The 22,033-nt window shown below is 45.4% G+C and overlaps 1 protein-coding gene across 1 annotated transcript in view; it reads left to right on the plus strand.

Moving 5' to 3' along the window:
- Positions 1-364: 364 nt before the first annotated feature.
- LOC147105253 (uncharacterized) overlaps positions 365-22,033 on the plus strand; it is a 30,357-nt gene continuing 8,688 nt past the window's right edge. Inside the window, exons 1-3 of the mRNA XM_086011419.1 lie at positions 365-734; positions 2,427-3,052; positions 3,263-3,416. Coding sequence (XP_085867545.1) covers positions 459-734; positions 2,427-3,052; positions 3,263-3,416 — 1,056 coding nt within the window. The 5' untranslated portion in view covers positions 365-458. The remainder of the gene's footprint in view (positions 735-2,426; positions 3,053-3,262; positions 3,417-22,033) is intronic.

Below are 22,033 nucleotides of genomic sequence, written 5' to 3' on the forward strand. Positions count from 1 at the left end.
TTTATTAAAACCCCCAAATAAGTCCAAAGTCTAGAAAAGGGAGTGGGATTGATTCCAACCGCTCAAAGGAGTCAGAGGTGAAGCTGACAAACAACCCACACACCACCCCTTACAGCAAGCAACATTTTATGTCACATGTTGATTTCTACTGTGTTCTCAAACAGGGTTCAGCGGGGCTCAGATTAATTCATATAAAAAGTTAAAATACATGTGGAGAAGACCCTGACTTTTTACGCTAAGCAGAATCGCAGTCCGGCGATTGGTGCACTGATCTCGTTCTAAAGCCCGGGTGTCCGGGTGTGATTGGTTCCGTCAACGCTCAAATGGTGTCTCGCCTCTGATTGGGCGAGCCGAATTGGGGCAGCCTATCGCGGGCTTGGAGCCGCCTGTCAATCACGTCAATTTCTGCTCCAGGGTGGAAGTTGGAGGAAAGTTTTTTTTTGGAGAAGTTTACAACAATGAGAAGTCGGAAAGGAAAAAGCGGCCACCGGGGCGAGGACAACTCCAGCCGACCTGACAGCAAGGATGCGTCCGAATCTCCCTCCGCCCCAGCCAGTGTGTTCTTGCTGTGGGCCTTCCTCCTGCTGCTTGTCGCCGGCTGCGGCATTGGCGGCTGGTACATTCAGCAGCAGCTCCAGACCATCGGCAGCCTGGATGAAACCATCCGAATCCTGCACCAGAAACTGTCTCAGCTCGAAACGATCGAGGCTCAAGTGAATGAGCTGAACCAGAAGGTATGCACCTACCCCGGGAGACAACCCCCCTCCTTAATTTTGCAATGAATTGTCAATGTTGGGCTGGTAGGGGTTTAACACATTGCGATCCGCAGTAGTATTAAGCATAACCCGATTACTGCTACGGAGGGAGGAGGTGTTACAAGAGATTATAAACTGGAAAATGTTCGCGCATATGCGTTTATCATCATAATTGTAATAGAAATTTGTAATTTCCCGGACGTTGGGCTAAAGGTGTCCAGATTTTGAAACTTTGAGTATTTCAAGTTTTCATATCGAATAATCGTTTCCAAAGCATGCCGGATTTACCTGATTACTATAAAACACTTGTCTTTGTGACAATCCATGCAAGATGTGATAGCAGTTCCACTATGGTGTTCATTGCTGCTACAGTACACGCTGTGCTTTTCATTAATTGGTTTAGAGTTTGAGGGAAATTCACACCTGTGACTTTCACCCAGCCTGTGCCATATTTCTATAAAGTGATGTCAGTTCACAGTAACATTTCAGTATAAGTGTAACCAAACTACCAGGTTGAGCTGATGGTCAAACTCCTAGAAAATATTAGTTTCTCTTTCCTCTTTCCCCCCCCCCCCCCCCCACTATGAAGATTTATTTAAAACTTTATCTGTCCAAGGGTTGGGGTGAACACAAGTTTAAAGCTGATTTAAATTTTGGGTTACTGAAGATGAGGTAAAACTTTCTGTTCAAGGAACAGTTTCATTTTTGATCCAACTTGGAGACGGTGACTGAGCTGAGTTTTCACATTGCAATTTTGCTTCATAAACTTGGCTCCAAGCTTGATTCACTTTGTCGAGTTGGCTCGAATCTCACCCCCCTGTTGTCTGATGTAAACATGCAATAGGAATGCCTCCCATCAATAATCGCTCAACAGTACCTGAACCACTCTACTGATAACAATGGGAGATATCTTGACCCTTGCCCAAACATTAACCCCTACCTTTTCATCTTAGAAATAATTCTAATAAACAATGCAGGCAGTAACATTTTCTTGATTTTTTTTCCCCCTCTAGTTTGCAACCCATAATAGTGCTGATGACTCCCCCATCGTGGCAGTTGTCAGTGCAGTTAACACACACATACAGTATTATCAGGTAGTGAATAAAGAAATAACTTGCTATACACGAGAATATTTCTGTTGTTTTGAGACAAGGTTTTAAATCCATTCCAGAAAGACGAGATGGAGGCCTGTTTTTACTGATAAGTGTCTCAATTGATTCCATTACTCCCACACCAAAAGACAACTTGGGTCCATTACAATAGTAGAAAAATAAGTAAATCGCAAACCTGCTGTTCAACCACAACATTTTGTGCTGTCTTCTTTTCCCCTCTATTTCTCTGCAGCTTCCTTGGAAGTGGGTCTGAATTTTAAAGTAATTATCGGGGGGGGGGGCGATATACGAGATTAAGGAGCAGAAAATGGGAGTGGGAAAGAATTAGTTATAATTGTTTAGCTGGTCTATTGAGTTTTTAGAGAAATGCACAGAAAATCATTGAGGAAATATTCAGTATGATGTTGATCTGAAGTGGGGATGCAGTTGGGAGCACAGTACAAAAAATTTTACTCTTCAGCATTGCTTGTGTCTCATTCATGGAGAACAAATTCATACAAAAAAAAACAAGCACGTAATAGTTACCTCTGCTGAAAAAATATTTTTGCTTTTATTGCAGTTGCTGAACACAGAAGAATATGAACAAAGGTTGCTGAATCTCGAGGTTGCTCAGTCTGATTCTGAACATAAAATGGATAAGGCAACAGCAGCTGTGGCACAGATTCAGTCCTCCGACCTGGATAATAAGTTGGCTGCACTTCAGTCAGAGATGAGTAGAAGCCTGAGTGAGCTCAGGAAGGACTTGCTCACAAGGAACGACTTGCAGTATGTGGAGGATACAGTGGAGGTTCTTCGAGAAATTGAATTTGCAAGGACTGAGCAGCAAGTTGCAAGTATGAAGTCTGCAAGTTCAAAACTGGAAGAAAGTGTAAATTTACTGTCTGCTTCTTTGTCAAGTTTAACAAGTCGTGTTGCAAGCCTAGAAGTAGAGAGACAGGACCTTCAAGCTCTTCAACAAAGTGCTGAGGACATCAACACGGTCAAAGAGTTCATGGACCATAGTCTTCCCTCCCTCTCCAATGGTGTGATTACATTAACAAAACAATTAAATCAGACAACTCTGATGACTGATGCTATGCAGTCACAGGTAACGCAGCATGGCAAAGAGCTACTGGGACTTAAAGAGACTGCATCAGCCCAACAAGCAGAGCACCTCTCCAGTAAAGAAGAGTTGGAAAATATCAGGTTTAACCATGTTTATAACCATGTTTTCATCAGGGGGTGGGGAATTGTGACTGAATACACTGAAAAGTAAAATAGAATGTTGAGAAGGAATTTAATGGCTGCTGTATTCCTACTGATTTGTCCCAGCTCTGATTTGTTTGAGATTTTCTTTGTTCTGCGTAAAATGAGTATACTTGGATAATACCATATTCCCACTTCTATCCATTTCAGGGAACTGGCCTATCGGCTACAAACGGAAAAGATCTCTGTGGAAGAACTGGAGAATGCTGTTCGAAGCACTGTAGCTGATGATGTCAGCGAGCTGCAAAACAGAAATAGTAAAATGGATGAAATGGTAGCCAGTCTGCAGAATCACATTACAAAGGTAAAACGCTAGAATCCAGGTCATTCAGCTTCAATAAACCACCTTTTTTGTTTGATTAGCTACAACAGAAACTGTTGAGCAGCCACTCACTTAACAACAGGTTGGTCAACATGCTTATTTCAGTACTGTGCTCGGATTACCTGACCTTCAGTTGAATGTTGTCTGATCCAAGCTACGATGAATACTTTTGTATTTCACCAAAACTAAATGGCATCATAGAAAGTGGGCAATTTGGACTTTCCATTACCTGATACTTGAAATATTTCGACTTCTATATTGTCAGAACAGAGGCAAGAAAAACAAGTCTTTACAGCCACTTAATGGGTATTGGAATATTTTTATGTAGACCATTTGATGAATTGTTCTTAAGTGGCATAAAGAAATTTTGTTGCCATAGCAACAAAAACCTGGCTGATTTTAGCACACAAACACCCATGACCATCCCCACCCTCAATGATGGCAGAGCCCAGCACATGAGTACAAAAGACAAGGCTGAAGCATTTGTAACCATTTGTAACCAGCCAGAGGTGCCGAGTGGATGATCTTTCTCGGCCTACTCCTGAAGTCCCCACCATCAGAGAAACCAGTTTTCAGCCAATTTGATTCACTCCACGTGATCAAGAAATGGCTTAGTGCACTGGATAAGAACATCAGGAGTGGGCCATACGGCCCCTCGGGCCTGCTCCGCCGTTCAATAGGATCATGGCTGATCCGAATCTAGACTCGCGTCCACTTCCCTGCCCTCTCCCCATAACCCCTAATTCCCTTATCTGCTAGGAAACTGTCTATCTCTGTTTTAAATTTATTTAATGTTGCAGCTTCCACAGCTCTCTGGGGTAGCAAATTCCATAGATTTACTACCCTCTGAGTGAAGAAGTTTCTCCTCATCTCAGTTTTGAAAGGGCAGCCCCTTATTCTAAGATTATGCCCCCTAGTTCTAGTCTCACCCATCAGTGGAAACATCCTCACTGCATCCACCCGATCAAGCCCCCTCACAATCTTATATGTTTCGATAAGATCGCCTCTCATTCTTCTGAACTCCAATGAGTAGAGGCCCAACCTACTCAACCTTTCCTCATACGTCAACCCCCTCATCTCCGGAATCAACTGAGTGAACCTTCTCTGATCCGCCTCGAGAGCAAGTATATCTTTTCATAAATATGGAAACCAAAACTGCACGCAGTATTCCAGGTGTGGCCTCACCAATACCCTGTATAACTGCAGCAAGACTTCCCTGTTTTTATGCTCCATCCCCCTTGCAATAAAAGCCAAGATTCCATTGGCCTTCCTGATCACCTGCATACTAACTTTTTGTGTTTCATGCACCAAGACCCCCAGATCCCTTTGTACTGTAGCACTTTGCAGTTTCTCTCCATTTAGATAATAACTTGCTCTTTGATTTTTTCTGCCAAAGTGCATAACCTCACACTTTCCAATATTATATTCCATCTGCCAAATCTCTGCCCACTCACTTAGCCTGTCTATGTCCTTTTGCAGGTTTTTTATGTCCTCCTCACTCACTGCTTTCCCTCCCATCTTTGTATCATCGGCAAACTTGGATATGTTGCACTCGGTCCCTTCCTCCAAATCGTTAATATAGATTGTAAAGAGTTGGGGTCCCAGCACTGACCCCTGCGGAACACCACTAGTTACTGATTGCTAGCCCGAGAATGAACCATTTATCCCAACTCTTTGTTTTCTGTTAGATAGCCAATCTTCCACCCATGCCAGTATATTACCCCCAATCCTGTGATTTTTTATCTTGATCAGTAATCTTTTGTGTGGAACCTTGTCAAATGCCTTTTTGGAAGTCCAAATACACTACATCCACTGGTTCCCCTTTATCCACCCTGTATGTTACGTCCTCAAAGAATTCGAGCAAATTTGTCAAACATGACTTCCCCTTCGTAAAACCATGCTGACTCTGTCCTATTAAATTATGTTTATCCAAATGCTCTGTTACTGTTTCCTTAATAATGGACTCCAACATTTTGCCAACCACAGATGTTAGGCTAACTGGTCTATAGTTTCCAGCTTTTTGTCTACTTCCCTTCTTAAATAAGGGTGTTACATTAGCAGTTTTCCAATCTGCCGGGACCTTTCCTGAGTCCAGGGAGTTTTGGAAAATAATCACCAATGCATCCACCATCCCTACCGCCACTTCTCTCAAGACCCTAGGATGTAGGCCATCAGGTCCTGGGGATTATCCACCTTAAGTCCCATTATTTTACCGAGTACCATCTCCTTAGTGATTTTAATCATGTTTAGCTCCTCCCCCCGCCCCCCCCCCCCCCCCCCCCCATTGCCCCCTGTTTGTCCAGTGTTGGGATATTTTTAGTGTCCTCTACTGTAAAGACTGATACAAACTATTTGTTCAGCGTCTTTGCCATCTCCATTTTCCCCACCACTAGTTTCCCGGTCTCATCCTCTAAGGGACCAACATTCACTTTTGCCACCCTTTTTCTTTTTATATAGCTGTAGAAACTCTTGCTATCTGTTTTTATATTTTTTGCTAGTTTACTTTCATAATCTATCTTCCCTTTCTTAATTAATCTTTTAGTTATTGTTTGGCTTTTAAATGCTTCCCAATCTTCTATCCTCCCACTAGATTTGGCTACTTTATATGCCCTTGTTTTCAGTCGGATACTATCCTTTATTACTTTACTAAGCCACAGATGGCTGTCTTTTCTTTTTACTCCCCTTTTTCCTTATTGGAATATATTTATCTTGAACGATGTGAAATATCTCCTTGAATGTAGACCACTGCTCTTGTACTGTCTTACACTTTAATCTGTTTTCCCAGTCCACTTTAGTCAATTCTACTCTCCTACCTTCATAGTCTCCTTTATTTAAGCTCGGTACGCTGGTTTGAGATCCAACTCTCTCACCCTCAAACTGAATTTGGAATTCAACCATATTATGGTCACTCATTCCAAGGGGATCCTTTACTGGGACATTTTTTATTAATCCTGTCTCATTACACATGACCAGATCTAAGATTGCCTGCCCCTTGGTTGGTTCAGTTACATACTGCTCAAGGGACCCGTCCCTAATACACTCTATGAACTCTTCCTCAAGGCTGCCCTGCCCAATTTGATTAGTCCAGTCAATATGAAAGTTAAAATCCCCCATGATTATAGCTGTTCCCTTATTACAAGCCCCAACTATTTCCTGATTTATACTCCGACCAACAGAGTTGCAACTGTTAGGAGGCCTATAGACTACGCCCACTAGTGACTTTTTCCCCTTATTATTCCTTATCTCCACCCAAACTGTTTCACTATCCTGATCCTTTGACCCAATATCATTTCTGACTATTGCAGTGATTCCATCCTTGATTAACATAGCAACCCCACCTCCCTTTCCTTCCTGTCTGTCCTTCCTAATTGTCAAATACCCTTGTATGTTTAGTTCCCAGTCATGATCATCTTGCAGCCATGTTTCCGTAATGGCCACCAGATCATACACATGTGTAGTTATTTGTACCGTCAACTCATCTATTTTGTTACGAATGCTGTGTGCATTCAGATAAAGAACTTTCAAATATGTTTTCTGACAATTTATTCCTGCTTTTACCCCTTTTACTACTTTACCTTTATCATTATACATTCTGTCCCTTCCTGACACGCTCTGGTTTTTAATTCCCCCACTGCTACCTTGCTCTATTGCCTTCTCTGCTGTCATTTTTATTTTTCGCTCTCTTAAAACCTCCCCCCCACTAATTAGTTTAAAGCCCTCTCTACAGCCCTAGTTATTCGATTCGCCAGGATTCTAGTCCCAGCACTGGCCAAGTGAAGTCCGTCCCAACGGAACAGCTCTCTCCTGTCCCAGTACTGATGCCAGTGTCCCAAGAAGCAAAACCCATTTCTCCCACACCAGTCTTTGAGCCACGCATTTAACTCTCTAATTTTATTTACCCTAGCCAAATTTGCACGTGGCTCCGGCAGTAATCCAGAGATTATTACCCTTGTGGTTCTGCTTTTTAATTTGGCCCCTAGCTGCTCAAACTCCCTCAGCAGAACCTCTTTCCTTGTCCTATCTATGTCGTTGGTACCAACATGGACCACGACAACTGGATCCTCCCCCTCCAAGTTTCTCTCCAGCCCAGAGGAGATGTCCTTAACCGTGGCACCGGGCAAAGCCTTTGGGCCCCGACAATATCCTGGCTGCAGTGCTGAAGACTTGTGCTCCAAAACTAGCTGCGCCGCTAGCCAAGCTGTTCCAGTACAGCTACAACACTGGCATCTACCCAGCAAAGTGGAAAATTGCCCAGGTATGTCCTGTCCACAAAAAGCAGGACAAATCTAATCTAGCCAATTACCTCCCCACTCTCGTTCATCAGCAAAGTGATGGAAGGGGCTGTCAACAGTGCTATCTGCTCACCGATGCTCAGTTTGGGTTCCACCAGGACCACTCTGCTCCAGACCTCATTGCTGCCTTGGTCCAAACATGGACAAAAGAGCTGAATTCCAGAGGTGAGGTAAGAGTGACTGCCCTCGACATCAAGGCAGCATTTAACTGAGTGTGGCATCAAGTAGGCCGAATAAAATTGAAGTCAATGGAAATCAGGGGGAAAATTCTACACTGGCTGGGGTCATACCTAGCACAAAGGGAGGTGGTTATTGGAGGCCAATCCTCTCAGCCCCAGGAGAGCGCTGCAGGAGTTCCTCAGGGCAGTGTTCTAGGTCCAACCATCTTCAACAATGACCATCCCTTCATCATTAGGTGAGAAGTGGGGATGTTTGTTGATTGCACAGTGTTCAGTTCCTTTCACAACTCAGGCAATGAAGCAGTCTGTGCCCACATGCAACAAGACAACATTCTGGCTTGGCTGATAAGTGGCAAGTACCATTTACGCCACACAAGTGTCAGGCAATGACCATCTCCAACAAGAGTGTCTAATTACCTCCCCCCTGATATTCAATGGCATTGCCATCGTCAAATCCCCCACCATCAACATCCTGGGGGTTCACCAATGACCAGAAACTTAACTGGACCAGCCACATAAATACTCTGGCTACAAGACTAGGTCAGAAGCTGGGTATTCTGTGGCGAGTGACTCCACTCCTGACTCCCCAGCCTTTCCACTATCTACAAGGTACAAGTCAAGAGTGTGATGGACTACTCTCCACTTGCCTGGATGAGTGCAGCTCCAGCTACACTCCAGAAGCTTGATACCATCCAGGACAAAGCAGCCCACTTGCTTGGCACTCTATCCACCATGTTAAACATTCACTCCCTCCGCCACTGACTCACCGTGGCTGCAATGTGTACCATTTTAAAGATGCACTGCAGCAACTCGCCAAGGCTTCTTTGACAGCACCTCCCAAACCTGCGACCTCTACTGCCTAAGGCAGCAGGCGCATGGGGAACACCACCACCTCCAAGTTCCCCTCCCAAGTCACACACCATCCTGACTTGGAACTATATTGCCGTACCTTCATTGTTGCTGTGCCAAAATCCTGGAACTCGTTACCTAACAGCACTGTGGGAGTACGTTCACCACACGGACTGCAGCGGTTCAAGAAGGTGGCTCACCACCACCTTCTCATGGGCAATAAATGCTGGCCTTGCCAGCGATGCCCACATCCCATGTTACCATTGTCACAAATATAGAATCCATTCGATAGAGCATGCATGTCTGCAGTTTGGCAGTATTCGTGTGAGGGGAACAAGATGGGAGAAAAATGTTGGTCAATATAAGTAAAGTTTTTGTCTTGCTTTATATTTGACAAGTAATCCAAGAGAACCCAGAAGATCCCTTTAGCAGTTTGTAATTTCCACTCTCCAACTCAATGTGAAAGGCTTGGTATTTTGATAGATTTTAAGTTAGAAATATTGGGGGCTAATTTGTATAGCCCCCGAAAATGGGCATGGGGGTCGCAATTAACCCACGCCTGTTTAGAAATGCAGGCAGCACGCCATCTTCATGCTGCCTGCTCATTTACATAATTTCTGTGTGCAGTCAGCGCTATCGCATTGCTTATTGGCTACGTGCATGAGCAGGGGGGGCCAAAATCACAGCACTTCTTAAAGCTAGCCTGCACCTCTTAAAGGGGAGGTGCATTCTAGCTGGAGCTCTGCAGGATGTGAATCTAGCCTGCAAAACCGTGAAGAATGGCATAACCTGGGAGAGAGCGGGCTCAAAGGTTTTCCGACGCTGCACTGGAGGTCTTGGTGGTGGAGGTGGAAAGGAGCAGAGATGTCCTGTATCCGCAGGAGGCCCTCCAGATATACGGTCAAAAGGCAGTGGGAGCAGATAGCCATGAAGGCCAATGCCAGGAGTCTAGCCCCGAGTCCTGCAAAAAGTTGACTGACCTCACACGAATTGTCATGGTCAGTGAATCCATCTTTAAATGCCATATCCTACCAGCTGCACCACTAGCCTCAGCCACTGCTCAATGCAACACACCCCCATCACTCACACACCAATAATCTCTATCAATCATGACTCATACCTAACATTCATATGCTTCACTGCACCCTCACACACTTAGCACTGCTGCAAGCCTCACACTCACATCCTACAACTTGCACACACTGCCAGCTGTTCAACCACGACAGCCACATCACACAAACAGATTCCAAGATATTCACTGACACACTTCCCCCTCTCCTGCAGGACAAGGTGGCGCGCAACTAGAGGCAGTAGGAACTAACCAGAAGGGACAGGTGTGCCTGCATGTCCTAACCTCCATGGAGGAAAAGGTGCTGACCATTATTGGAACAGCCATTGCTGAGGCTGTGGCCAGTGGCGGAGCTGAAACCATCGAAGATGACGGCGTCCTAATACATAATCATTCTTCTCACATCCCACTTCCCTCTCATCCCACAATCTCTTCTGAGTTACAAGCTTCAGATGGTGTTAGCATACACCTCTTACTTTCTGCCCCCTCCCCTCACCACAACCATACACTGGTGTCTTTACCTTTCGTGGCCCATGAACTGCAACCTGGCCAGGCAGTGGAGGAACACCAAGAAGTCAGTGATGATGAAGACACACCGTCACTTGATTTCACACTCGCAGTCACCAGCTCTGATACTGACACTGCGAGTAACTTAGAGGGTAGCATAGAGGCAGGATCTGCACGTGGTGAGACACCGGGCATGAGTGACCTGCAGCCAGGGTAGGGGTAAGGATAGCGCAGGTGCTAGCTTACCAGAGGGCGAGGTCACACACGAGTTCTGCTGCAGAGGATTCAGACGAGGACTTCGATGGGGCATATACAATGAATTGCTTGGTGCATTGAGAAACCTGCCAGAAAGCCTGTTTTCAATGTCGAGGAGCATGGAGAAGTGTGGCACCAACTTGGCACTGGGCTTTGCGCAGAGCTTGGAGCCCATCCTTTCCAGCATGGAAGCGGTGGCCAACTCCATGAGCACACTTTTATGGCCCCAACCGTGTTACAGCGTCTGATGGTCGATGTCTCAGCTTCCATTGCAGCACAAGCAGCATCCACCCAACGTCGAGTGCTGCAGTAGAAGCTCAGACTGCTGTCATCAGGGCTCTGGATTCCAGTGTGCAAAGGGGCTTCCAAGGCTGCACAGCACTCCTGCAATCTGTTCTCCAATGGATCTGCTCCCTAAAGACCCTCTGCAGATATGGCCTCCTGCTGAGAGCCCTTCTCTCCCTCCTCCTCCTCGCTTGTCCTGCTAGAGGCCGACAACAACCTGGCCCTTAACACCAAGAAAACAAAGGAAATAATCGTGGACTTCAGGAAGTCCAAAGGCGGAAGTCACACCCCCATCCACATCAATGGGGCGGAGGTGGAAAGGGTGGCCAGCTTTAAGTTCCTCGGAGTCCACATCACGGAAGACCTCTCCTGGTCCCTCAACACCTCCTCTCTGGTGAAGAAGGCCCAGCAGCGCCTATATTTCTTGAGGAGGCTGAAGGGATGTAATCTGTCACCCCCGATCCTCTACTTCTACTGCTGCACTATAGAGAGCATCCTGACAAACTGTATCACGGTATGGTACGGCAGCTGTAGCTCCCATGACCGGAAAGCCCTGCAGCGGGTAGTCAAAACTGCCCAACGCATTACCGGCACCCGGCTACCGACAATAGAACATATATATCAGAAACGCTGCCTACGGAGGGCACGGTCCATCATCAAAGACCCTACCCACCCCAGCCACAGTCTGTTCGCCCTCCTACCATCTGGAAGACGCTACAGATGCATTCGCACCCGTACGACCAGATTTAGGAACAGCTTCTTTCCCAGGGCTGTCATCCTACTGAACTCCACAAATAAACACTAAAGCCTGCACATCTGCCGATGCACTTTATTATGGTCATATTTATGCTAATATATATGTACAAATGTATGTTGAAATGTTTAAGTGTCCTAATCCAAATTGTACACTCTCGGGAGCCGCAAGCCTACATTTCGTTGTACTGCACTTGTGCACTAACAATGACAATAAAAGTTGATTTGATTTGATTGCTCTGCGTAGCTTCTGCTCATTCTCCCAGTCATGCTCAATGCCAAGATGAAGCCCTACTAGGTCACCCATGTCTGGGTGCAACTGGTTTGTGCAGAAGCTTTGAAGTCAGCAAAAAGTCCTTCAGCACCTGCCACACCACTGCCTGTAGACTTTTGCAACTTGAAACAACTTCAAACACTTGTAGAATTGTACCAGCAGCCAGAAGAAATCAACCAGCAACTAACCTGTAGGTAGTTGATGATTCCTTTAAATAACACTGGTGGAGGGTCCTTCCTGCTGCTGAGTGTCTGTTCAGCTCTGTGAGTTTAAAGTGAGGGCATCGACTGGAGCATGGAGCTCCAAAATGGCAGCGAGGTGTCAATTCAGCGTTGTACGGTGATTGATGTCATGATCTGCCTGCATACTTCTGGCAGCCATTAGCTTTACGCGTGCTAACGCCTTCGCCAATATGGCGTCCGGTGCAATTTATAGCAGAAGTGTGCATAGGCACAGCGGACGCTATTTTGGTCCCCAGAAAGCACCCATAGCGCCCAAACAATGGGCGTTGCTGAGCCCAATTTTGTACCCATTTACATTTCACAAGTTCTCTTGAAATTATTTTCTAAATCCACTTTTTGGAATTGTTTGGGATCCAATTCCACTAACCTGGGATGTTCAGCTTGTATCCGTTCAAAATTTACAAAAACGAAATATAGTAATCTGGGATGTAATGTTTAAGTTATCCACCAGATGGAGCCAAATATTAAGGGTTCACATTCACCAGTATTTAAGGTAATGGGTCATGTATTCAATGACCTGGTACACCAGTTTATATGGTAATGTGGCACTGCATTATGGGTATGACTCAGAGGTTCATCTTCCATCTTGGCTCGTGCAGTAAGAAATGTGCCTGGCCTCCAGCTAGTAAGAGATATGTTTCTCTGCTACACCATGTAAATAAACAGTTGGGTTTGTTCCTAATATCTCGCTTCTCTCAGTTTCTGACCTTACCACTCGGATATCACACTAAACATTTTAAAGAGTAATTAGGGAATCCTTAATGTCTTTTGTTGTTATTCCATAAAGATTCTGCTTATATTGTTTTAAGTTGAAATCTCTTTGGAGTCTACCATATGAAACTGGAATTTATTATGTGTCACGTTTGGATGTCACGCACATTGATCTCTAAAAAGTGTTAGCTGTGAGAAAGTCCTGGTTTGGTTAATCAACATGATTAAAGAAATCATTCTTCTGTTTTGAAACTCACTGGAATGGAAATTCACTTCCTGACTCCTTCCCATGTCAATGGCTAATGTGCCTCAAGGGCAGGCAGCACTATGCAGTTGTTGATATTAGAGGCCATTATATCGCATTCTGCGTGACAGAACTCTCACCATTCTAGTTTATTGTGCCTTTGCTTGTTTTTTTAAAGTAGCTTGCCAGATTTGCAGACTTCTGTTGGGTTGTGTTACGTTGTAATAAAGCTATTGTGTAGCTTTGAGCAAAATGGCTCCTGGATTTAGGTTTGTGATTGAAGTTTTGAGCCTGGTGTTTGAACTGAGGAGAGTTCTGTAAATGATCACATGACCGAGAAAGCTCCAGAAAGACTGAATAAAATTAAATAATTTTGTCCTTTTACACACTGCCAAAACTTTGTGCCGACAGCTTTTCCATCATTTCAGTGAGCTATTAGGAGGAACTAAACCTTTTTTTGAAGTAATTGTTTAAGTCTCCTTTGACACAACATAGTAATTAACCTACAAAAACTGTTCTGTGGATGTGCTTGAAGCTGTGATGAGTTGGGTCTTACAATTCAAAGAGAGTTTATCAATAAGAAATGCTTAACCAATGGTACATCTTTTTCAGCATTTAAAGATTAGAAATTCGGTACCTTAGTGCCTCCTGTTAGTGCCCAGGTGGGGCAATTCCACCGCCGCCCGCGAAATTCAGTCGGCATTTAGCGCCAGTACTAACACTTAGCGCCTGGCTCTCTAGCGCCACTCAGATCGTGACATCAGATGCGAAATTCTGTGGTTTTCCCCTGACTTGCAGCCTGGTGCTGAGAACGACGGCAATAGCAGACGTTGATACCTGGGATTGCCGCTCCTGGGGTGCTATTTAAAGGGATCACTTACCAGTTCACTGGGAGGTCAGATTCATTGCTGGCTTGTCAGATAGCGTTTTGGCTGCTTTCACATTTTCTCCACTTTGCTTTGTTGCTGCTCTAACAGTTTCTTCACTTGTATTGCTCTGAACATTTCTACGTTCTTTCTCTCATTTATGGGGCCGTACTGACACTCCACCTTGCTCTCCGGCAACTATGTCAGAGGCAGCGGATGCAGAGACAGATTGCCAAATTTGGCCAGAGGTAGGAGGGGGGCCGACAGACCTCACAACAGGAGGCCTGACCCTCCCAGGGTTTTCCGGGAGCACTTCTACTACATTCATCTCTCAGAGGAGCAGTGTTTTAGAAGGCTCTGCTTCAGCAAGGAGGTGGTCAGAGCTCTACCACCTCCTGCAGCCAGAACTCCCGCCTCAGCTCAGGACCAGGACGTGTCTCTCAGTGGCAGTTAAGGTCACAGCCGCTCTCAATTTCTGCGCCAGCGGCTCCTTCCAAGCTTCAACAGGGGATATTGCAAAGATTTCGCAGTTCATCATCCATTGCTACGTCCGGGAGGTAACAGGCGTTCTCTACAGAAGGAAAAGGGAGTACATCTCATTCCCCATCACCAGAGAGAAGCAGGATGAACGTTCATGTGGCTTTGCAAGGATAGTGGGCTTCCCCATGGTTCAGGGCACCATTGACTGCACCCACGTGGCATTGCGGGCACCTCATCACAATGCAGAGATGTTCCATAACCACAAAGGCTACCACTCTCTGAACGTGCAGTTGGTGTGTGACCACAGACAGTTCATCCTCGTCATCAATGCCCGCTATCCTGGTAGCAGCCACGATGCATTCATCCTGCAACAGACAGTCCCAGCACTCTTCCACCCACCACATGAAGCTCGCGGCTGGCTGCTCGGAGACTAGGAATATTCATTTGCCACCTGGCTGATGACACTGCTCTGTGACCCCAACACTCCTGCTCAGCACGCATACAATGAGAGCCACCAGGAACCTGATCGAAAGACTATCGGGGTGCTAAAGCAACGGTTCCGCTGCCTTGACCACTCTGGAGGAGCCCTGCAGTACTCCCCTGAACAAGTCTCTCTTTTCATTGTTGTGTGCTGCATGATGCACAACCTGCCATTCTGAGGGCCCAGCCATTACCACCAGGGATTGCAGGTCATTCTCAGGAGGAGGAGGAGGAGCAGCACCAACATAGGAGGCAGTCACACAATGTTGCTTCTACAAGGGCCGTTCGTGATCGCCACATTACACAGTGCTTCCAATAAATGAGATAGCACATGGCCTTTGCGCAGAACAACCACATCATTACAGCCAGCTCGCAGCCCCTATCACCGGGCAAAGCTCAAATGAGAAACATCATAAAATGTGCAACTTCAAATTAACAATTTATTAATATTATTGTGCACAACTCTCTCTTATGAAACACAACTATTCATAAATGCAACCATTTATCAACAAACACAACTTTCTTCACAAACACAATATATTTATAAACACATCAATTTATTAACACACTACCCCCATTTTGCTACTAAAGTATTCTTTACTCCCCCTTCAATGATTTCCCTCCCCTTTTTGAGTTCCCCCCCCCCCCCCACCCCTGTAATGTGGCCCCAGTGGCTGCAGCAAGGCTGGTGGAAGGCTGCTGAGTCTAGGAACCAGAGCGCGCAGATGGCCTTGCAGGATGCCCTCGACCAGCTCTGGGCTTGAAAGGCCTGGCTGCAGACTGTACCAACCCTGCATAGGCGTCTGCAGTCTGAGATGGCTGGGTTACAGGCTGCGACAAGTGCAATGGCGGAGTGGCAGTGTGGGAGCAGGAATGCCGTCATCCTGAGCAGCAGAACCTGCGTGCAAACTCACCCTCTGTGGAGATAGCCCCCGAGCTTCCCTTTCCCCGTGGCATTGTTGCAGCCCACTGGGTCCTGGAGCTTCACCCACATCAGACCCATCTACTAGGCTCCCCTCCAGCGACCATGTCGCCCCATTATTGGACCTCTCTCCCTCCGGAGACACTGGCAGTGAGGCTCTGGCTTCTTCTTCTTCCTCCTCTTTCGAGTCGCTGCCACTGGGAGGCTGAGGGACAAGCTGGTCATGTGGTGGCTGATTATCTGAAAGCATAAAGGCACAAGAGTGGGGTTAAGGTCAGGGGAGGGGGGCAGGAAGGGAGCAAGGAATGAAGGCAGTATACTTAGATGGAAAGTGGGAAAGGCTTGTGGTGTGAGGGGGAAGTGGTATGAGAAGAGGGAGAGGTGATGAACATACCATTGTTGTCCCCAAGGGGGTCGATGTCTCCAATGGCCACAGTGCCCACGACCTGGGCCCCAATGATGCGCACCACTCACTCCTCCAGGTCTGTAAGGGGGTGCAGGTCCGCCTCACCAGCTCCCATTCGAAGCTGCTCCCTCATGTTGTGAGCAAGCTCGGCCTCCAAGAAAAAGGACAGCGTGTGAGTGAGTGTGCAGCTGTGTGTTTGGCACATGTGCCGATCATAGTTGAATAGCTGTTAATGTATGCAAGGTGTGAGATATAGATGTGACTTTTACTAAGTGGGCATAGTTGGTGGGTGAGTGTTGGGGATGTGGCGGTTTATACAGTGTGTGCACAGAGTGAGATTGAGATGGTGGCATGTAGAGGTTTTTGAAGCATCTACTCACCCTGACCACCCGAGTGAGGTCGTTGAATTTCTTCCGGCACTGAGTAAGAGTTCTGTGGACCACACTTCTGGGAGACCTCCCTCCACATCCTCCTAAAGACCTGTGGCAATGGCCTCCTGCCAGTGTCCAGGAAGAGCACTGCCCGTCGGCGTTCCATGACCGCAACCAAAGCCTGGTCGCTGAACCGGTTCTCTCTCTCTTTGGGCCTCTGATCAGCCATGACTTCTTTGGTGAAGGCTTGCAGCTCTTTGCAGGCCCAGTTCACAAGCAGCAATGATCAGTGTGAGGCTGTGCAACATGATTGACCCTCCCCTTTAAGAACTGGAATGCACCAGCCTGTCTGACTACTTTCTAATTGACCGCGCTGGAACTTGATTAGCGCTCTGAAGATAGCGCCCTGCTCTCCGACGTTAGCGCCCTAAGAGAAGTGTGTAGCGCTTGACAGAAACATAGAAAAATAGGAGCAGGAGTAGGCCATTCGGCCCTTTGAGCCTGCTCCGCCATTCAATATGATCATGGCTGATCTTCTATCTCAATACCATATTCCTGCTCTCTCCCCATACTCCTTGATGCCTTTTGTATCTAGAAATCTATCTATCTCCTTCTTAAATATATTCAGTGACTTGGCCTCCACAGCCTTCTGTGGTAGAGAATTCCACAGGTTCACCACCTTCTGAATGAAGAAATTTCTCCTCCACTCAGTCCTAAATGTCCTACTCCGTATCCTGAGACTGACCCCTCGTTCTAGACCCCCCAGCCAGGGGAAACATCCTCCCTGCCTCCAGTCTGTCTAGCCCTGTCAGAATTTTATACGTTTCAATGAGATCCCCTCTCATTCTTCTAAACTCTAGTGAACACAGGCCTAGTCGACCCAATCTCTCCTCATACGACAGTCCTGGCATCCCAGGAATCAGTCTGGTGAACCTTCGCTGCATTCCCTCTATGGCAAGTATATCCTTTCTTAGGTAAGGAGACCAAAACTGCACCCAGTACTCCAGGTGTGGTCTCACCAAGGCCCTGTAAAACTCTAGTAAGACATCCTTGCTCCTGTACTCAAATCCTCTTTGAATGAAGGTCAACATACCATTTGCCTCCCAAACTGCTTGCTGCACCTGCATGTTTGCTTTCAGTGACTGGTGTACAAGGACACCCAGGTCCTTTTGTACATCAACATTTCTCAATCTATCAGCATTTAAATAATACTCTGCCTTTCTGTTTTTCCTACTGAAGTGGATAACTTCACATTTATCCACGTTATACTGCATCTGCCATGTATTTGCCCACTCACTCAACTTGTCTAAATCACCTTGAAGCCTCTTTGCATCCTCCTCACAACTCACAATCCCATCTAGTTTCGTGTCATCGGCAAACTTGGAAATGTTACATTTGGTTCCCTCATCCAAATCATTGATATATATTGTGACTAGCTGGGGCCCAAGCACTGATCCCTGCGGTACCCCACTAGTCACCGCCTGCCACCCCGAAAAAGACCCATTTATTCTTGCTCTGTTTCCTGTCTGTTAACCAATTTTCAATCCATGCCAGTATATTAGCCCCAATCCCATGTATTTTAACTTTGCACACTAACCTCTTATGTGGGACTTTCTCAAAGGCCTTCTGAAAATCCAAATACACCACATCCACTGGTTCTCCCTTATCTATTCTACCAGTTACATCCTCAAAAAACTCCAGTACGTTTGTCAAACACGATTTCCCTTTCATAAATCCATGTTGGCATTGTCTAATCCCGTTGATATTTTCTAAGTGTCCTGTTATCACATCCTTTATAATAGACTCTAGCATTTTCCCTACTACTGATGTTAGGCTAACTGGTCTGTAGTTCCCTGTTTTCTCTCTCCCTCCTTTTTTAAATAGTGGGGTTACATTTGCCACCCTCCTATCTGCAGGAACTGTTCCAAATTTCTATAGATTATGGAAGATGATGACCAATGCATCCACTATTTCCATGGCTATCTATTTTAGTACTCTGGGATGCAGATTATCAGGCCCTGGGGATTTTTCGGCTTTCAATCCCATTAATTTCTCCAGCACTTTTTTTACTAATACTAATTTCCTTTCATTCCTCCTTCTCACTAGACCCTTGGTTCCCTAGCATTTCTGGGAAGCTATTTGTGTCCTCTTCCATGAAGACAGAACCAAAGTATTTGTTTAATTGCTCTGCCACTTCCTTGTTGCCCATTATAAATTCTCCCATTTCTGGTTGTAAGGGACCTACATTTAACTTCATTAATCTTTTTCTTTTTACATACTTATAGAAGCTTTTTCAGTCTGCTTTTATTATCCTTGCAAGTTTACTCATACTCTCTTTTTCCCCTCTTAATCAATCACTTGGTCCTTTTTTGCTGAATTCTAAACTGCTCCCTATCCTCAGGCTTGCTACTTTTTCTGGCAACTTTATATGACTCCTCTTTGTGATTTAGCACTCCACTTCCGTCTTGGGGCAATAAAACTCAAATTTGCGGTTCTCGGCACTAATTAGCGCCCAGGCGAAGTTAGCGCCCCAAAATGGTCGATACTGAATTCTTCCCCCTTTTTTAAAAAAAAAACAAAACACCTTTTATCTGTAATTCACATAAATTCTCTATTTGGCCGATTTTGGTATTGTAGAGACTGCAGTGAAGAACTCAGGCTGATAAAGGGAAAAGCGATTTGCCGTGCCACATGTTGGTGGTATTGATGTATTCGGTCTCTTTGGAAGTCACTCCCTTTTCTAAATACAATGGCCTTTTTAAGAATTGCAGTTTTTCTTTTTCAAAAATTTATAGCTATCTGCCACATGTTTTCTGAAGAGTGCAACCAGCTCAAGATAACAAATATTGAAATAAAGACATTTGAACGTTTCAGAACTTTGTGAGTGGAGCAGATACGTCACCCGAGGGTCTATTTAGGTATTTTTGTGTGACTGTGCAGAGTATTTTCCACCAAGGTTGGAGTGCATCTGTGCCCAAACTGCAAGCTAACAGACAGTAGAAAAGTGCAGTGCACCTGCATATTGGGAAGGAAATAGGCTGGAGGGTCGGGGGTGGGGATGTTTTTTGCTATGTTGCTGCCGCACCAAATGGTTAGAGAGCAGGGTCCACAGAAAAATCTCTGTAAATACAAATTTTTTTACTAGCTTTAAACAAAGACAACGAACAGGTAGGAATAGACAAATTGGAAGCTTAACTTCAAGCGTGCGTGATATCCCTGATCTAAGGATCCGAATTGTGTGTTTGTTTTTTAAAACGTGCACTGTAAATGTTCTTGATGTTGTTGTAATTGAATAATAAAATGAGACCAGGAGCTTTGACCAAGTTCCTCTTCATTCACTATAATATCTGCTATTTGGTAAAACCTGGCACTCTGCAGTGTGCTTGGAATGAAATCAGTTGGTTCGGAGTTAATATAATCTGGCATTATATGGGTTTGGTCGATATTCAGATAGTTTGATTGACTGCAGTGCACATTGTTAAACAATAGGCAATGTAAGAGCATAACTGCAAAGCTAATGGTTTTTGTTCTCCAAATAATATAAACATCACAGTAAACTATTTGTGTTTTCAAATTACCTATTTACATTTCATGCAAAATCCTCTTTCGCAGATTTTTGCTGTCTTGTACAGACTATAAAAATCATGCTACAGACATCTCTGCTTTTGCATGCACATTTCAGTGAGTCCCTGCCAGAATTGAAGCTCCTCCCACTGACTGTACTAATGACTCTATCCAAATATGTCTGTAGGCATGTGAAACATTTTCCATCCAGGTCCAAGCCAACCACAATTTGGGCTGTCATTTTTCTTTAGCTTTCACAGAATCGTGCAAGTTATACCGTGGTTGACTTCACTTGACGAGTCTGGGGTACAAGGTCTCTAGGGATGTTCGGACACTTGAGATCTTTGCTGATTTTACGTGGGTTTTAAAACCCTCTCGGTGACATTCTCATGAGTAAACGTTTGAAGTAATTTTGCTTCAACTTTTGTAGCCCTTCTTTTCTGCACTCTGATGTTAACTTCAATGGGGATAATGGGAAGACTTAGAAGTAGAAGGAGCAGTGTAAAATATCACCCAAATGGAAATATCTCAGCAGTGACAGTGGAATATTAAAAACTTGTAAGTTCAAACATTAAAACCTGAATGGCAAAACTTAAAGGACAAACTGAGAACCGACTGAAATGTTGTACACATTCCATAATATAACTGAATATTGTACAAGTCAAACACACTCAGATGTTACTGATGATGATCAACAACAACAACAACTTGTATTTATATAGCGCCTGTAACGTAGTAAAATGTCCCAAGGTGCTTCACAGGAGTATTATAAGACAAAAAATTTGACACTGAGCCACAAGGAGAAAATAGATCAAGTGACCAAAAGCTTGGTCAAAGAGAGAGGTTTTACGGAGCATCTTAAAGGAGAAAAGAGAGGTAGCGAGGCGGATAGGTTTAGGCAGGTAATTCCAGAGCTTGGGGCCTAGGCAACAGAAGGCACGGCCACCAATGGTTGAGCGATTTATAATCCGGGATGCTCGAGGGCAGAATTAGAGGAGCGCAGATATCTCTGGGAGGTTGTGGGGCTGAAGGAGATTAGAGATAGGGAGGGGTGAGGCCATGGAGGGATTTGAAAACAAGGATGAAAATTTTGAAGTCAAGGCATTGCTTAACCGGGAGCCAATGTAGGTCAACGAGCACAGGGGTGATGGGTGAACGGGACTTGGTGCGAGTTAGGACATGGGCAGCCGAGTTTTGGAGGACCTCAAGTTTACGTCTGGTAGAATGTGGGAGGCCAGCCAGGAGTGCCTTGGACTAGTCAAGTCTAGAGGTAACAAAGGCATGGGTGAGGGTTTCAGCAGCGGATAAGCTGTGGCAAGGGCGGAGACGGGCGATGTTGTGGAGGTGGAAATGGTCGGTCTTGGTAATGCTGCGGATATCTGGTCGGAAGCTCATTTCAGGGTTAAATATGACACCAAGTTTGCGAACAGTATGGTTCAGCCTCAGGCAGATGTTAGGGAGAGGGATGCAGTCAATGGCTAGGGAACGGAGTTTGTGGCAGGGTCCAAAACAATGGCTTCAGTCTTCACAATATTTAATTGGAGAAAATTTCTGCTCATCCAGAACTGGATGTCCGACAAGTATTCTGACAATTTAAAGACTGTGGAGTGCTGAGAGACGTGTTGGTGAGGTAGAGCTGGGTGTTGTCAGTGTACATGTGGAAACTGACGTGTTTTTGGATGATGTTGCCAAGGGCAACATGTAGATGAGAAATAGGAGGGGGGCCAAGGATAGATCCTTAGGAGACACCAGAGGTAACGATGCAGGAGCAGGAAGAGAAGCCGCTGCAGGTGATTCTCTAGCTACGATTAGATAGATAAGAATGGAACCAGGCGAGTGCAGTCCCACCC

The sequence above is a fragment of the Somniosus microcephalus genome, chromosome 18 (genome assembly GCF_052327205.1).
Source record: "Somniosus microcephalus isolate GS21.2 chromosome 18, FLI_Smic_1.0, whole genome shotgun sequence".
Classification (NCBI taxonomy): Eukaryota; Metazoa; Chordata; class Chondrichthyes; order Squaliformes; family Somniosidae; genus Somniosus; species Somniosus microcephalus.